This window comes from Poecilia reticulata, chromosome 14 (genome assembly GCF_904066995.2).
Source record: "Poecilia reticulata chromosome 14, P_reticulata-male-v2, whole genome shotgun sequence".
Lineage (NCBI taxonomy): Eukaryota > Metazoa > Chordata > Actinopteri > Cyprinodontiformes > Poeciliidae > Poecilia > Poecilia reticulata.
In genome coordinates this window covers 15,939,247-15,958,181 of record NC_088843.1, presented here as the reverse complement: position 1 = coordinate 15,958,181, position 18,935 = coordinate 15,939,247, and the positions used below count along the sequence as shown (strand labels likewise).

General features: G+C 38.4%; 1 protein-coding gene across 3 annotated transcripts; it reads left to right on the top strand.

The window, feature by feature from the left end:
* The first annotated feature begins 350 nt into the window (after positions 1–350).
* On the top strand, positions 351–18,274 carry LOC103476048 (flotillin-2a). Of its 3 annotated transcripts, none has more exons than XM_008428085.3 (11): positions 351–573; positions 3,222–3,303; positions 6,093–6,183; positions 11,026–11,149; positions 12,527–12,645; positions 12,762–12,875; positions 12,961–13,080; positions 13,172–13,386; positions 13,728–13,911; positions 14,575–14,724; positions 15,767–18,274. In XM_008428085.3, the coding sequence occupies exons 1-11, from the start codon at positions 525–527 to the stop codon at positions 15,815–15,817; spliced, it is 1,299 nt and encodes a 432-aa protein (XP_008426307.1). In that variant the 5' UTR covers positions 351–524; the 3' UTR covers positions 15,818–18,274. The 3 variants fall into 3 exon arrangements, with proteins under 3 accessions (XP_008426307.1, XP_008426308.1, XP_008426309.1); XM_008428086.3 differs by lacking the exon at positions 6,093–6,183 and adding an exon at positions 5,645–5,735; XM_008428087.3 differs by lacking the exons at positions 351–573; positions 6,093–6,183 and having other exon boundaries at positions 3,232–3,303.
* The last annotated feature ends 661 nt before the right edge of the window (positions 18,275–18,935 follow it).

Genomic DNA, 18,935 nt, shown 5'->3' with positions numbered 1-18,935 from the left:
TTTAAACAATCGATCTTGGATGACACATGTATCATGTGAGAACTCATGAACACAAGCCCCCTCTTGTAAATTTACAGGGATCCTGTTTAGAATTCCTTGTGCGGATATTTACACTACCACGCCTACATTGGTCTGTCCAGTAATCCTGGGTGGGGGCTCAGGGAGGAAGGAACAGTGGTAGCTGTTTCAGTCAGTCAAGTTGCAGCGAAACCAAACAGAACATACAACGTTGAGGTGTTCAGAATAAGCTACCTCACACGAGCGCTACAGAGAATGCTTTTATTTTGAAAGTATGTAGCGGAAGTACTGTGTTTCCGTGTTGAAAGATGTATCCTCCGGTCTCCATTTTGGGAAAAAAAAAAAAAAAACGTAAAAAGGGGAAAAATAAAACCCTCCTCCCGTAATTTACGGTAGGGGCGTGAAGAGGGTTGCGCTTAAAGCGACCAAGGGAAGTTTAGAAACAAAAATATTTGTTTTTTGTATGTTTTAAGCCGGTGTGGATTCAAGTTTTTTGTGTCGATAAAATGGGAAATTGCCACACCGTTGGACCGAACGAGGCCCTCGTTGTTTCAGGTAACGTAAACATTTCTGACGCCGTGTTTTTCCTGCCTGGAGCGTCACTCTTTCCTTAAAGCACTCATTACGAGAAACTATGAAATAATATCGAAGCTTAACAGTTAAATTACTTATATATTTTAACCAGAAACTAATGCGTGCGTTTCTGTTGGAAAAATGCCGAGTATTATAAAGTATATGACAACAAATTACTGTCTTCGGTTTATTTTAAGTCGACAGATTCTCCTCCGTTCCCTCTAAAGGAGAAATGGCAGGTTTAATTTTCTCATGATTTGGATGTAATCTATAATTAGTTTGTGAATAGAATGATCATATCCGCCATATTTTCGCATATGTACAGTATGTTCCCATAGCAATATTCCCGCATTGTTTTTATGCAGTCTGGTCTGTTCAAGATATTTAAAAAGTCCTCATTTTTACCACCATGTTTATCTACATTGCATCCCTACAGTATATGACTGATAGATTTAGTAATTTTTGGTTGCAGCCATTTTCCTTTATATTATTAACTATTAGAATAGGATACTTTGGTAAAATTAAGCAGCTGTTTTATTAATACGCAATGTATACAGAAAAGTAGACTTAAGAGCAATAAATGTTGAGCATAATTGTATGTTTTCCAATGAACACTGATGAAAGAATATGGTGGTGCTCTCCTGAAGAACCAGAGGTAATTAAATTAGAAGGGCGGGTACATACACTGTACTGACTCTGTCTGGTCGGCAGATCTCATGTTTCTTAAACCCCTGACATTGGGCTCATATAGAGAGAAACATATGTGTGCATCATGTTCACAAATGCTCATGACAAAATTGAAGTCGAGCACAAAACTTGTTCTGAACAAAATGTCACAAATGTGTGCACCAATCAGATGAACATATCCACCAAAATACACTTTTCTAATTGATCTCAACTACCAATTCTGATTTTGATTGATTAGTGTTTTCCCCCATATGGACTATAATACAGTATTTAAGTGGGGAAAAATTTAGTAATTTTGAAGGAATTGCATTTTTGTCTAATTTGTTATCCTAATAAGCGTGTATTAAAGTGCATGCTGGTGGTTGACCCTTTTTATAGACTTGAAATGGAGAGAGCTTTTAGTTTTGATGCGTTCGGTAAATTGGAAAACAAATGTTTTCTGAATTGTGGTAAAATTGGCCAATAGTTTGGTGACCCTGTAATTTAAAGTCTGCCTTGCGCTTGTCTTAGATTCACGTATGTAAAAGAGAAAATTGTTCATAGCAAAATTGTACTGTTACACTATAGACACAAACGGTATCGGGGAGTTTGTGATCTTTAAAACTAATATTTTAAAGCCTCTGTGTTTCTTCACACTTGTGGCAGATCCACGGTTTGTTGAAACTGTAATTTGTGCTTGTTCCACAGATTTCCTGCCCCTTTAACTGAATCTGTAAGGGCCTCTTCCTCACTCACTCACTTCAGCTTCATTGTGAAAACAAAACATCTATGAGCGGCATGAAACATTGGAGCCTAAGACCAGAGCTGAGTAACAGCATAAGCTCTGCATTTGACACCAGGACCAGTTGATTTAGAAAATAAACATATTTCTAACTTCTTGAAAGAAGAGGATGTGTGGTTTAATATCACATATGTGTGGTGTCAATCACACTGTACATTCCAAGTTATTAACCAGGAACCCTCCCTTTTGGTGTCTGTGGAATGAGTGCATTTAGGAATTTCAGCTATGCTGCTGTCTAAATCGGTCTGTAGCCGATGTGTTTCTATAGGTGACCTGACCAGTTGGCATTACACTTAAAATTTAAGGTCAAAGAGAGTGTCCTTGCATGTTTATGACTACAGCCGGTTTCATTTCTGAATTGCCTGGAAAGTTCAGATTTTTGGAAATGACTTTGTCCAACAGTGACTCTTCTGCTTGAGACATGAAATGTCACAAGAACTGTTGCTAAGAGTGTTTCGTCATTGTGAGACAGCTGAAGATGGGTGGGTCAGTAGGCCCTACAATTATCAGTTGTTAGGTCGAGTTTTTTGAGACAGTAAATATAGATCTCCCTTTCCTTTGCCTGCCAGTTAACATGTGACAGCTGGGAATGTCGCACTAAAGAGTCCAGATTAAATCAGTCTGAAAGGCCGTGACCTGTTTTGCTATTGGCACGTTTCCCAACTTGAAAGATTCCACAGTTATTGTCAATGTTGTCTTGATTTAGCGCCAAGGCTACAAGCTCAGGCAATCGTGGGAGTGCTTGTAATCAAACCACAAGGTGCAAAACTTTTGCAGGCTGTTTTACCTGTACTAGTGCAACCTCAAATCATCAGTCGAGATGAAAAGCAAAGGCAACATTGTTACCTTTTGTGAACTTGTGTGGTCTGTCGGCGAAACAAGAAATGAAGCGCGAGACGCTGTTCTGCACACAAACTTCCTCTTGAGTAGCTAACTGATTCCAGTAAAAGGAAAAAGAAAAACCATTGATTGATTTTTTTTAGTTTTCTTTCAAAAGCACAAATTATTATTTCTGGATTAAAAATGTTCTTCTGAATTTTTTATTTTGATCGTTTTGAAGTAGCCATCTCAAAAAGAAAATTAGAACCTACCAGCTGTGCTTTGTATTTGGATATTTTACATGATGACAACCATGTGACACATGTTCAATGTGTTCTGGAAGGTGGCTGCTGTGGTTCGGATCAGAAGACGTATGTCGTGGGGGGCTGGGCTTGGGCCTGGTGGCTCATCTCTGACATCCAGAGGTAAGATCCTGTCGGCTGTGGCCGTAACAGAGACACATTTCCTAGTTGTGTTGTCAGAGCAGGATGCCTGCTGGTCGACAAAACTGCCCACGTCAGAGAAAAACGACGAGGAGTAACTGCATTAACTGGCTTGTTGGGTTCCAACGATGAAATCCTTTTTAGCATAGCTGTAAAAATACACAGTACTTTAATCGGCATTTAAAGCTCAGGACTGAGTCACTCTAAGCAAACATTTCTTTTGTCTATTTATTACTAGTGTCAACAAAAAAGAAGTATCCAAATAATTTTCAGTTATGTTATTATGAAACTTAGTTTATATACATTTCTGGCAGAAGTGGTTTTATTAAAACAACCACCATTTGTCTTGTAAAATCAGATTTTTTCATCAAATCTAAAAATAAGGTTTAAGATCAAATGGATTTTGATTTAGTATTGGTTTATGATGATGTGCTACAAATTTTACTTAATTACATTTTCTCTTTATTAACATAAATATTTGATTATATGATTACACAATTGTTTTTAATAACCAGATTTCTTCTCTCTTCTCTCCCATTCATGTGTTCTTTGCACATGAATGTGAGTGACCGCACAGTCAGTGACCGTTTTTATTTGCATTTTTCTAAATTTACATAAAATCAGAGTAAAGCCACGTCTGGTTATTCAGCAGATTGAGATAATGAATCTTCTGCTGCCGTTGTGGGTTATGAACTTTTAGTTCCTGTTAACAACGTTCTTTAAAAAAAAAAAGCCTGCAGTGGAGTTGGCAAATAAATAATTTGGATGAACTACTTTGCATTTTTATTTATTTATGAAGGTTTGGTTATTATATGAAGTAAACTGCTGGTTTGATTTAGCAGATATTTTTCTGAACTGTGTTTGCCATGTTTTTGTTTTATAGAAAAACCGGCTGATTTAATTGCTGAACTATAACAGATGTTAGTAACATTTGCTGACTTTAGAGGAATCTCTGATATTTAACCAGTTTGTCAGCTTGTACTTTTGCAGTTTTAGTAATTTTCTACTTGAGTTTTCCGCTGCAAAAGAAAGCTGCCTGCCTTAAGATGTTTAAAAAAAAATTCTAATCTCTTTAAAGATTGCCATGAAATGTAGCCATAGTGCAATTGACTTATTTTCCAGCAGAATGTCACTGAGAGTGGTTTTGTTTTTTTATCAGGGGTCATAACAGCATAAACGCTTATCAGAATTATACTTCTTGTTCCCCAAAATGAATCTAAAATGTTACATTTTAGATCAGTTTTGCATTTTAGACCTGCTTCATTCATTTAGTGTGTCTTTAATTGTATGCTCCTATCTGGCTAGCTACCAGCTTTTAGTTTAACAAACTATATGTTATCAATAATTGATGTTTACACTGATGAAATAATTACGTAATGAAAACGAATCGCTAGAGAAACCAATAAGGGCTTACAAATGAAGACAAATAACATCTGTCATAAAAGCCAGAGTTTTTCACATATGTAAAAAGAGCAGCTCAACATCTTATTCCTTTAAGTGCAGCTCCACTGGAAAGACAAACTAATCTTAGTTTACATTTAAAAAAATGCAAAACTTTTATTTGCTATTTAGAAATGATCTAAAAATGAAAGTGACTCCATCTTCCATGTTTCTGGGGTTTCCAATTGTAAATGGTTTTATAATTAGTTTGCCTCCCCTCTTGTTTGTGCTTATCTAACATGCTTTGCTTTGTCTTTCATCAGCCTGTCTTGGCATTAAAACCTGAAGTCACTCGTTTCACAATAAGTGCTGCTTTTCGTCTGTGGTTGCTAGGAAACTTGAGCATAGACCAAACCTAAACGATGATGCAACATTGAGATTTAAGCTGTCCCAGAGAGTCTTAACTGTCTACAGCTTCTGTTTTATTTTAATGTGCCTCCTATACTATGTGCTAAAAGTTCTGTTTGTACCATGTAACATAGACGGCATTCTAAAGCAGTGGGAGCCTGACTTCCTGTGTAGATGCAGCAATTATCTTAATGCTCAAGGATTTGACTCATTGATCCAGCTGTTCTGCAAAGCACTTGTAGGTGGAGCTGCTAACAGGTTCTTATTTTCAGCTCTGACACTTTAAACAAAAAGTACAATCAAAATAGGATCAACTAGAAATATTAAGTTGGATTTTTAATCCATGATGCTCTCTTTTACTTAACTATCAGAATAAAATCTGGTAAGAAAAAGGCAAAGTTGTGCAGTGTGTTTGTCCCCGTCTCCCTTCCCTCCTCTACTTGTCGATGGTTATTGACGTTCCTAACAACTGTTGTCCAACTTACTGTTTTGCCTATGCTATACCCGCTGCCTGCCTGCCTGCCTGTCTGCATAGAATGTCTCTGGAGATTATGACCATCCTCTGTCGCTGTGAGAATATCGAAACCTCGGAGGGTGTTCCCCTGGCTGTGACAGGGGTGGCTCAGGTAACGCACTTGAAAAGGTCCAAAAAGGCCCAAGCAGGCAAAGGAGAATGGTGCCACTAACAAACTAACCAATAAAATCTCTGATTGGCCGCAAATCTAAGGAGTTCAGTGCCAAAGAAAGTTGTGCTGCATTTCCTCATACGTAATCCTGAATTACATCAGAATTCGAAGGAGTCTGAATTCTGGATTAAGTGTCTTGTTGCTCTGCTGCTGGTGATCTGGAGTCCTTGGGTGAATGGTTTCACTTTTGTTTTTTTTTTGTTGTTGTTGCTGTGTGTGTTATCTGTCCCTTCCGTTCATTTCCTTTCCCTGCGTACATGTCAATTTTTATTTGATATTTTTCCACATTCTTCACAGGATAACGCTTGAGATTATGACCCTGCAGCCCAAGTGTGAGGATGTAGAGACAGCGGAGGGTGTAGCTATAACTGTCACTGGGGTGGCTCAGGTAAATCATCACACTTCTCTGGGAATGCCAGATCAGACTCCACTAACCCCTATACCCATACCTTCCTTTCTTTGGCAGAAAAGCCAGAAATCAAAGCAGACCAGGAGTTTTATGTACAGATTTCAAGATTCACTCAGACTTTGGGCTATATTGTTTGCATGATTTTATATCATCCTAAAACAGAATGCATCGAGCTGAAATCCCCTGATTAGACAGTGTTGTGTTTTTTTTTGCTTGTTTCAGGGCTGTAATGTTTTATTCAAAGGTAAATGATCCATAGTGAAAATATCCAAAACTTTAAAGCTTACATAGGCAGCAGATCTTTGTTTCTTTTCCTTTTTTCGCCATGCTTTTTTTTCTGCCATCTGGTAGTGATACGCTTTGCATCAATAAGCTGCCGCAAGAAAACTGAGACACAGTGTTAGTAAGTTTCTTTCACCCCAACTTGGATCCAAAGGAAAAGCATTTTTCTGACTAGAGTGTATGGCCAAGAGCCAGTTTTCCATTACATGGTACGGTATCAACTATTTTAGCTTGAAATAGGCTGGACACTTTGTGTATTGAAACCAAACTAACATAAAGCAAAACTAATGTTGTATTTACTCAGAATTTACCCCTTCTTTCCATTTGATAATTTCTATGCTGCTATCCCATTTTTATCTTTCCATTTAACGGCTTTTAAATGCACAATTCATCTGCCAGTTGAATTATTCCTCTTTAGCAATGTGGTGGCGCCGGCCATGTTATTGTGAGCTGGCTGTTGGGCATCGCTATGAAATGCATCAAGACAAAGGTGGTGAAATAAGTCGTCAGTAGTTCAGTGTCCAGATCTAGAATTTCAAACAACTCTTACCTCTTACCTACCTGAATTTTTAAAATTATCTTCAGGCTTTTAAAGATGCAGCTATTCAGAAACTCCAACTGCATTTGCCAAATCTTTCTTTTTAATAAAATAAATAAATAAATAAAATTTTGGGCTCTAGTGGCCTTTATTAGAAAGTGCTAAGACAAGAAAGTAGGCAAAGAGAGAGAGGGAAGACATGTGGCTCTATGGTCACCCGGTCAGGATTTGAGCCTGCGACGGCCGCGTCGAGGACTAATGCCTCCTTATGTGGGTTGTACTTAACCTCTGCACCACCACAAAACCCCCAAAGCATTTTGCCAAATCCGCCGTTTTATTTGCCTCTAATCCAGGGGAAGGCAATCCTGGTCCTCGAGGTCCGGTGTCCTGCAACTCTTAATGTCTCCCTGGTCCAACACACTTGACTCCAACAGCTGTGTCACCTCCCCAGTGAGGTCAAGTTCTCCAGAGTCCTGCTAATGACCTCATTATTTGACTCAGGTGTGTTGAAGGAGAGATGCATCTAAGAGTTGCAGGAGACCGGCCCTTGAATCTATATGTATACTGCTGAAAACCAACTGTGAGGTTTTAAAAGCTTTTATTTTCCTTCCATTTTTATTATTATAGCCGACAAAACCTGCGAGGAATCCAGTTATACTGTCCAGGCGTACCCCAATCAGAATCTTTTTACAGTACAGAGATTAAATCCGACACCTCCTTAAATGCATTTGAAAATTCAGTAGGTGTAAAATGCAGCAAGATAATGCTTAATTTTATCACCCTCAAGTGGTCCATGTTAGTACTGTGATGATGTTCTTAATTTACTCACCTGTGACATCCTGGGTGCTGCAGTCTCTGTTTTTCTTGGTAGTGACAGGTATATTATCTGTCAAAGGGAGTTTCTTTTGTTTCTAAATAGATACATACAGCTGCTGTTGATCAAAGGCAGTTAGCCGAAATGCTGAGCTGATGCTGCCAGCATTTTTGCTCTTGAGCAATGTTTGATAATTCTGCTCATAAAACTTTACCTCAATTCCAGTTCATTATGTCTGGAGAAAGCTTTCAGGAAACATTTTCTACTTTCTTACAAATGTAGCACTTTGCTTTGTACATCATAAAATAAAATGATGTTTTAGATGCTTTTTGCAGAGCGTTCCTTTCTACATCAGTCTGGGTGTAACATGTAGAGAATGTCACATGACGCTGCAGCAGCAGGGATAGTCTCTATTGCACTGTGAGCATCATTGTAAAGGGTAAAAATAAAAAAAATTACATCAGTTCAATGTGCAAAAATTAACTATGTTTGTGGGAGTGCAACTGAAGCTGTTAGTCCTTTAAAAATGTCTTGATTGAAACCTCATCTATACAACCATAATACTTTTTTCTTTGATCTTTTTTCATAAAGTCATGCAATAATAAGTGTTATTCAAATCCTTCTCTGTTGCTTTTTCACAAGGTAATTCTGTAACTACTTCCTACTCCTTTACGATTCTTACTTTTAAAATGCAGATCCTAAGTGGAGGTTTGTGAAATGTTATCACATTCAGGGAAGTGTCTGTTTTCTCAAAAAAAAAAGCCTTGAGCACACTGAGAGAATAAACAGCTTATCCTGCCAACAACAAGAGGATACTGTGAGAAGCAAAGCAGGAAATCGCTGTCATGTTGATCTATGAACACAGTCGAACCATACCATGTAGTGGAAAATTACTGTCAGTCTAAAACACGAACCAGTCAGAGCTCAGAAAGCAATAAAGACGCTAAACTATATTGGAATGTAATTCAGTTTGTGTTGAGTCTTCATCTTAGACTCTCAGGTCATTCACGCTTTGTTTGAAACGGCGTCAGCCCGGACTTGTTCAGTGCCAAAGTATGCTTCTTTTTGTAAACAAAAACAATATTAAAGACAAAATCCACTATCTTTTTAAGTTCATGCTGTGACAGATTCAGCAATGCGGTGGGCACACCCTTATCTTTGTGTGTTGTAAAAAAAAAAATCAAATCCAACCAGATCCCAGTGGTGACAGATGTACTATTTGACTATCTAAAGGTAAACCCTGTCTATAGTGTCTGAGCTTGTGAGGAACCAGTTTAACTGCTTCTGTTTAGGATCAAATTTCCTTTTTCCAAGAGCCTGTGATCCATGTCGTGACATCACTAAAGACATGCTTTTGATTTGTTCTTAGAGCCTCTCTTAGGTCTGTTACGGTCAAAATAAACCACATGGCCAAACAGGAAGAAACCCACCACTGCATTGTTTAAAACAGGACATGTTACGTTAACGTGTAACTGAATTCGTACTAAAATATTCTTTATAGCCACTCTGTTGCGCTGGTTTCTGATTTTAGAAACAGATTAAAAGATCAACTTTGTTCCAGAAGCAAAACTGTCAGCTTCCCCAGGGATTCTAGTGGATTTTCTCTTTAAAATTGTGAAACACTGTTTTTCTCTAAATCATATCCTTCTCTTTGTTTCATTTTCCTTCTTCCCGTCTGCATGACAGAGTGGGATTATTAGTTCTCTGTTTTAGCCACAGCGATGACACTGTTCCCGTCTCAGTTTCCCTAGTTGTAACTGACAATGAGCCCACTGTCTCCTGCTAAACAACTCCTCTCACTCTCACAGTTTAACCCAGCAGCCCATCCTGGGCACCATTTGATTGGCCCAACCTAATCCAGAGCCAATGTGGCCTTTTCCATGGTAACAAGTCATATGTTCCTCCACAGCTAGACATGTCTGGACTTGAGGAGTGGCTCTCAGTAGAAGCTTTTCAAATAAAACCAGAGTAGAACATAACGTTCATGTTGCGATTTCTCTTTTTTTATTTTATTACAGATGTATTTTATTCAAATATTCACCTCATTGGACATTTTCACCTATAATCTAAATCGGTTTTGAAGTTCATTTTTAAGTTTGGGTACCTAATATGTCAGTTTTTTAATAAGTTGGAGGAACAAAAAGATGGTGTCGCATAACAGATAGGAGGGTTTCTATCACCATCACCCCTCACAGGTCCTTGTGTAAGCCCGAGTCGTGGCACAGCTCCCCCTGCTGTCTGTTTGCGCCGGCATGTATGTGTTGATGTGGTTGGCTTGCGGCCTCCTCTGTTCGCAGACGGTTTCCTCGGAATGACGACCATCTTTCCTCACTTTGTGTTTCCCTCGTTTCTGGAGTGGAGTGCATGTCTTAAAGCAAAACCATGTGCAGACCTCTCGCCTAAGGACCCAGCTCACCGTCTTTTATATTGTTTCAGCACCTGTGGACTACATTATCATGCTAAATCTTCTTAGTGCTTTTTTGATGACCTTTAAATGCCTTCATTTTGTAAATCTTAGGTTAAATGCAGTTTTTTTAATTAGTTGACTTTTAAATGATTTTACATTGTTTGTAGCTTTGTGGCCAGACTGCAGTTATTACTCAAAGGTAAAATTAAATATGCCCTATTTAAGTGACATTTTAAATCAAATATCTGCTTTTCTTTATCAATTAGATAAGTAGATTTGGAGTAAAATGTAGCTTTATATATGGTATTTTTATTATAAAGTGCTTGTAATTTAAAAATGAGTTGGATTATGATTGAGAAAGTCACAAGGATAAAGTCTGACCATGCAGTTTGGTTTTATATATACCAAAAATGCATTAACTTTGAGGATTCATGTGAAAATAGTTTTGAACAAACCCAGTTCGATGTGGAGGAATGATATTTTGCAGCCCTCTGTCAGTTGTAAAAAGTTTTAAATTTCTTTCAAAAACTCACCATTTATGCATTCATGTCACTGAAGTGAATAATGTCACCAGTTTTACCACTTTTTCTGTGATGATTCACTGCGTTCAGTCACCTGTTTTTAATACCCCAGTGATGATGTGAAAGTGAATATGGAAGGACGGCGTGTGTTTGCCCGCAGACAGCAGAAAAGCTAACACGTTTTCATGCATGCCGCTCGCTCCTGGGTTTGTGGGTGTGTGTGTGTTCAGCTGACAATCTGTGTCCGTGCTGGCACTAGGTGAAGGTGATGACGGAAAACGAACTGCTGGGTTTCGCCTGTGAACAGTTCCTGGGAAAGACCGTGATGGAGATCAAGAGCGTCATCCTGCAGACCCTGGAGGGTCACCTGCGCGCCATCCTTGGTGGGTACTTCCTGAAGTTGAGGCGGCTGTTTTCCATTTTGTTGCTGATGGTGTCTGAATCGCTTCATGTTTAGTCCTGTTAAAAACACAAACTGCATCGTGTTTTATCTGGATTTTATGCAGTAAGCTAGCACAAAATCATGTTTACCTCTGAAATGGATGGAAAATGATTTGTGGTTTTCAAAATGTTTCTTTTAAATAAATACATATTAAAAACATGTAGTGTGCTTTAGGGCTGAAGATGGATACGTCATTAATATCAGTGTAGTAATGGTAATAATAAGATATATTGTCTGATATTCAATCATTTCATTGAAGGCCGACACAGAACTGCACAGCATTCTGGGGGATGTAGGCAGAGGAAAGACTGCAGGACGTTTTGGGGAGTGTTAATCGGTTTATCACATTAAAAGACAAAAAGATCTGATGGATTACTGTCACAAAATCTCCATTAGGTTTTGATATGGACACACAAAATTCTAATTTAAAAATGCAAAAATTAAGATTTTTTTATTATTATTATTAATATTTTTATGTTTGTTTTACCTGCTCAACAATAAACATTTTTTTAACGAAATCTGCATATCATTAAAGAGCCAAACCAGTAAAATGACTTTGGACTTTTGAGAAACAGAGAATTTCCAAATCTTTGGGATCGTCACTTGTTTTCTATTTTGTTTGGACTCATGTGGTTAAAATGTAGAAATTGATTTATAAAGCATTGTAGAGTCTGTAGAGTTTATGCATAAACATAGAGAGATGGCTATAATCACTGACATTTCCTCTATGGATAAACTCAATACCTTCAGCAGATCTGCAGTTCAGTAAGAAAAGCAATCTGGTCATATTTTTTGCTAATGGAATAGTTTGGAGTTTTGAAGTTTGGTTCTGTGCAGTAGTTATTGGCTGCAAATAGCTTACCTGTAGTAGATAAAGGAGATAAATGGAGGATTCTCTGATTGAGATCCTCAACAAAGGGGATTCCAGCCAGTTATCACATTTAAGTTAAAGTGAAGGAACGATATTTTAAAATTCCTCAGCCTTTTAGATTATCATTCAGTTTATTACTGGCTTGACATAATCTTCTTTCTAGTGTAGATGGTTAAATGTCCTAGTAAAAGGGTGAATAGTAAGTAAGTACATTTTATTTAAATAGCACCTTTCTCAGACAGCAGTAACAAAGTATTTCACAATAAAAAATAGTAAAAAAAAAAAAAAAACTGTAGAGGCAATAAGATGCAAAGAAATACATAAAATCTAGGATCATTTTTTGCTGCAAGAACATGTTTTCTGACTTAGTTTCTAGTGCAAATATAAAACTTACAGCTTGTTTTAAGTCATTAGTATAAGGACATTAACAATCCCTTTAATCTTCAGGTACCCTCACAGTTGAACAGATTTACCAGGACAGAGACAAGTTTGCGTCTCTGGTGAGGGAGGTGGCTGCTCCCGATGTCGGCCGAATGGGCATCGAGATCCTCAGCTTCACCATCAAGGTGTGTAACAGGTTTAATGTTTGGTTTTGTTGGGATTTAATTCTACTTACCATACCCATAGAATATTTTCACCACTTGCTGTTTTGCATTGCTCTGTTTATTTTCCCTGCTGACAGGATGTTTACGATAAAGTGGAGTACCTGAGCTCCCTGGGGAAAACGCAGACGGCTGCAGTGCAGAGGGACGCAGACATCGGTGTGGCGGAGGCAGAGAGGGATGCAGGCATCAGGGTAAGATGAGCTTCAAGAAGAACATACGTTTCCCATCCGCTGATCGTCTTAATTTAACCGTTTTTAATTTTTCTTTTGTTTTCAGGAAGCCGAGTGTAAGAAAGAAATGATGGACGTCAAGTTCGTCGCAGATACAAAGATGGCCGACTCCAAACGAGAGCTGGAGATGCAGAAAGCCTCCTTCAACCAGGAAGTGAACACAAAGGTATCCAGTTTGACACATTCTGCAAAATTCAAAAACAGACAAGCGAAATTCTAGATGTAGTTCCAAAAAAAAACTTGAATATTCCTTGCAGAAAGCAGAGGCTCAGCTGGCGTACGAGCTGCAGGCGGCCAAGGAGCAGCAGAAGATCCGTCTGGAGGAGATTGAGATCGAGGTGGTGCAGAGGAAGAAGCAGATCACCATCGAGGAGAAGGAGATCGATCGAACCGAAAAGGAGCTCATTGCAACCGTGAAGAGACCTGCAGAGGCCGAAGCCTACAAGATGCAACAGCTGGCCGAGGGACAGAAGTACGTTTCAGTTGGTTTTACGCAGTCCAGAAATTAATGGAATCATTTTTAATCATATAAAAAAAAAGCTAATTTTATATGATGTGAAACAACCATTTTTGCTTTTCTGACTGTGTTTAAAGTTGTCTGTGCTTAATCTAGGCTACTCTACACTAGTTTCTAGTGAAAATATCTTTGTACACGTAAACTAACTGGAGCCTCCCTCTAAACAATAAAATAATCATTTGTACTGACACAGTTATATTTAGTTGCCTGCACAGAGGTTGTTTGGCATACGGCAGAAGCCTGCCAACGTTACCAGCCACTTGTGACCCATTTCTGCTTCTGGTGTCTCATCCCAGGATAAAGAAGGTGCTGACGGCGCAGGCAGAAGCTGAGAAGATCCGCTGCATTGGTGAGGCTGAAGCAGCTTCTATTGAAGCTGTGGGCAAAGCAGAGGCTGAGAAGATGAGGCTGAAGGCTGAAGCCTACCAGCAGTACGGAGAAGCTGCCAAGACGGCGCTGGTGCTGGACGCTCTACCTAAGGTCAGCGCTACACGCTTATTTACATCTGGGTTTTAGTCCGTCTTAACCCTCACCACATTTCTGTTCATGTATTCTTTGGTCACTGCAGAAAGTCGACTTGTAAATTATATTTATTTTAATCTGTTGTTTAGTATGTTTTGTTCACATAACGTAGCCATTTCTGCTAATGTGGCATTAAATCTGAACTCCAATCAGTTCCATGTTGCACGAACAGATTGCTTTGTAAACTAACATTTAATGTAGAGATGAAACGATTAATCGTAATCAATTCAATTTGGGAGAAATCGATTAATCGTTAACTGGAGCACACAGACTCAAAAAAAGGCCTTTTCCTGAAAGAACAATTCAATTACACAGTAATTAAGCTAAAACTGTCCTAAGATTTTACACATTTTGAATTTTAGATTAAGAAGGCCTTTGTATGTGATTAAGCTCTATTCCAAACTATGCCAGCTCTCACATGGCGTTAATCAGTTAATCAAAAAAATAATCTCCAGAATAATCAGTAACTAAAACAATCATATGAGGCCATTTTTTGTTAAATTGGAGTGGAACATGTTGCTGTTTCTGTTCCATTCAAACGGATCCTTCTGATTCAGTCACCATCCAGTGGACGCTGGTCCAGTGCTTGAGGCTTTAATGTTTTTATTGTGTGTTTTGCAGATCACCAGTAAGGTGGCTGCTCCTCTGGCCAAGACCAGCGAGATCGTCATCCTGAGTGGCGAAGGCAGCCGCGTGACCGGAGAGGTGAATCGACTTCTAGCTGAACTCCCCGTCTCCATCAACGCCCTCACTGGGGTAGATCTGACCAAGGTGAGCGCTCCCCTCATCCGTGAGAGCTCACACGCCCCAACTCAACGTTTGTCTTAATGATTAGTCATTTATTTACCTTTTTTCTTACTGAAAGATGTTCCGTTACGAACTAAAACCATACAGGTTTGTGACCCATTTTTGAACTCAGATTTGTTTATTTTTTTGTAAAGCTTTGATCAGATTGATCAGATTTCTGTTTTCTTATTCAAAATCACCCTGAGCATCATTCCGAATATTTCTTTCTAGCCTATGAATCTTGAACAGGGAAATGTTTACATTACAGGTTTGGAAAGTGCCTGATTTCTGCATAAAGTCGTAGAGAGCTCTTGATATTCAAACTGCACAGTTTTGTAATAAAGTCCAATCTAACGTTTGATTAAAATCCCAAATTTGGAGAATGTTTTTTACAGTTGAAATCAGATATTTTCATACACCTAATAAAAAAGACACATAAACACACATTTATCTTAGTCTGAAGTTAAATCAGACTAAACTCCTCTTGTTTTAGGTCAGTGGAGAATTAGCAAAATTATTTCTGTTTGCTAAATGCCAGAAAACTTAGCGACAACATTTTGTAGATTCTTTTGTAACATTCTTTGTATATTGTGTTCAATCATTTAATCTGAGCAGGAAAGTCATTTACCTTAAAATGATTTTTCTGAATTGTTTTAATTTAGTGAATATTTATTATTCCTAATGGCTCAATCAGTTATTGATCCGTGTAATAGAAATAATAGTTTATACGTGAGGAATGTTTGTTAAATGTTGTTCTCGGTCCAGTCAGCTGTGTGTGAGAGAGACATTTCAAAATCTTTTGTTTACCTAGACTGTAGAACACAAATAAGACTTATTAATAACAGTACTGAATTATGTTGTATAATAGGAAATTGTTCATATGTCTGTTTTTTATCTCCAAAGTGCAGTGCAAATGGCAAACTTACCTTGAAAAGTTCTTGAATTTTACTGTGGGAAAACATAAATGACGGAAGAAAATCCATTTCCACCCTCCATATTTATTGCATTAATCTTTCTGATCCCACAGATCCCTCTGCTCCAGAAGATGACTGGCCCACAATGCCAAGCGGCTGTGTGATGTATGAGACAATAAGGCCTCAAGCATGAAGAGGCTTCTCAGTCAGATAATCCCTCGTTGCAACTGCCTTCAACCAGGAACACTTGACACCGACCAAGAGTTTTTTTTTTTTTTTTTCAAACTATTTCTAAGCGAAATTTAGTTTTGTATAGGAAAAAAGAAATATTCGCATCAAGCTGTATCTCAGCTTGGCTTCAGTTCGTCCTTATCCTCCTTAGCTAAGATGCTACTGTTTATTCACTTCTACATGGTATCCAAAACAGAGCAGAGTGTGTTGTTTAAAGATCCAGAGATGTATTGGGTATTCCAGTCCAGATTAGGGGCAGATTCCTGCTGGAGTCAAAGACTTTCCAACTCGGGCGTTGAGACGCTGTTCCACCTCTGGAAGCTGTGCAGTGACGCAGCTGCTGCCTCTTCCTGTCTGTCGTTACAGATGGGTTCCTAACGCTGACTGATCTCTTCCTCTGAGTGTAGCTGTAAGAGGTGGATTTTTGAATCAGCTGTATGATGATCCTCACTGCAGTTTATCATGTTGCCCGTCTGTTTCCGATGTCCAGTGCCTGTTCAAACCTTCATGCACTAATTTGGATTTATGCCTGTCAAACATGGCTACAGTAAATCTGGTGTTTTTTTTGTTTTGTTTTGTTTTTTTTTCTCTTTCACTTTTATCACACGTTTGAACACATTTGCACCTGCGAAGCGAGAAGAAAGCCATACATAGCCTTAAAGGAGACCCTGGATCTCAGCTGGGGCTGCCGAAAACTTTTCTATTACCTCAAGTAGCAAAACGTTAGGCTGCCATTTTATTTCTCCCCTTTGTTCGACTTCCTTGTCCCCCCCTTCTTTGAAGTTCGCATCATGAGTAATCACATCATGAATCCTGCCCGTGTCCTCTTCCATCCACGCTGACAAAGCAGAAATGAAATGACACGAGTTGGAAAACAAGCATGTGATCAGTTTGGCAACGCTTCACATGGCATCTGTGCTTTGTTGCTCTTTTGATTGGTGGATCTGATGAATGACTGAGTTTGAGCAGCTGGACCCCTAACTATGAAATCTAGAGAAAAAGTTTTAGTATGAAGAAACGGAATATGAATCTCCTCCGATTAAGTTCTTATTATTATGTCAGACCATAGCGATTGTGATATAAATGTTCTGGTTTTAATACCGTAAAGATTTTTTTTTCTGAAGGGTTGACAGAAACGGAAAGGGAGGGTTGCTTGTAGTTGTTACATAATGTCAGAAATCTAAAATCTTTGTAATCATCTGTGTTGTCCAGCATACTGTGAATGTTTGGCCTACCTTTTATTATTGTCTTCTTTTTTTTAGTAAACAGTTGATAAACCACTTTGTGAGGAGCTTAACGACGACTTTCCGAGTCTGTGACCATAAACATTTTCTTACATTTTGCCTCCGAGTTTTAATTTTGTTTTTTCCGTTTGTATTTTCTGTGAAGTTTTAAAACCCTTTCTTTTGCTTTTGTTTTCTAAAATGCTCCGTGTTTTTTTTTTTTTTTTTTTTTTTACGCCTGAACAGATCCAGGAATCGCATTCGCCTGCTAGCTTGTCGCGTTATTCTCTGTCGTTTGTGTCGGCCAGTGCGGTTACTTTCAGCCGTTCCCAGGAAGTGAGTCATTCCGACCTGACCGGGAGAACGGATCGTTTTCCCGGTCAGTGAGAATCATTCAGAGACTCTGATGTCACTCGGCTGCACATTAAATAATTGGCAGCTCTCCCTCCCCTCATCATTCTCCGGTCACATTATGTTTCACAGGTTTCTAACAGTCACGCTTTTTATGTTGAAGGTTGTATAAAAAAAAAAATTAATAAAAATACGTAGATATATTATAATCTCACCTATATTTGTCATAATTCTGAACTTTTGTGCAGCAATGACGCACATTTTCACTAAACGGAATCTCTTTGTGATACTTGTTTAAATTTAGGAAATTAGATTTCCTTAGTGCCTTTGTTAAAGTAACGAGCTCTGCAGATTATCACCTCAGAGAAGTGACAGGATTTTTGTTAAAAATGTGCTTTCGCCTAATCTTGTAGATGAAAATGAACTTGAATATATAGCTGAATTGTTATTAAATAAGTCTATATACGTAAAAAGCTTTTATTTGAAACTTTTGACCTCATCAGTTGTTTTGGCCATCATATTTGTGCCAAAGAATGCAAAATCATTTGACTAATCAGATGCAACTTCTTGTGACTTGGTGTAGCATTTGAGAAAGAAATAAAAACCACAAAAAAAAAAACATTTCTGACCTATGCCTTAACTCTCATCTTTGTCTGAAACACGTCTGTTGTAATCTGTTCTCTCTGTTGATGTTTTCATTCGGTTTTATTTCATGGCTTCTCATGTACCGATGACTGTAAGGAGAAGCCACGCAGCATGGAGGATTAAGCATGTTATTCTGTGTTGTCACTCTAATATAAAGTTGTATCACCTTCAGTCCGTCTCTGTCATTTAGAAAATGGGCTAATAAAGCTAATATTGATCCTTCACAGGATAGCGCATTTAGCCGTCATAGCCAGTTCAGGCCAGTAGAGGTCACTGCAGGGACATTTTTGACACTTCCAGCCGACGGAAGTGTAGGATGGAACCAGGAGTCTGTTATTTGAAGAGTTTCTAAGCGCGTGTTTTTCTTTGAAGTTAACTCACCAAACGATTTATTTTGACAGTTCTTCTTACTTTAATGAGTGGAGCTCAGACGATCCCCGTCAGTAAATTTACTGGAGAAGAAGAAGACTTGGATCAAAGTGAAATCGAATTTTGAGCGCAAGCTTGGTATTTCTCAAAGTGGCATCAGCTAAAAATGTGGAGGAAAAAAAACTTACTCACATAATGCTTAATATCAAGATTTTTTTTTTAAGCAAGCATTTTGAGGATTGACCAAAACCTTTGTTAGAAGTCACCTTGTTGGTGCATTATGCCGCTTTATGATTGACAATTCTTGTGATAATTGTAGCACTGAAAAAAGGAAATCGGGTACTTTTTTTTTTTGTCTGCTGAGGTGGAAAATATGAATGTAATCCAAAACATTCGTGTCATGGTAGGAGAGTAAAGCAGCAAAGTTCTGAAAATCTGGTTGACTGTTGCTCAACTTCACTTT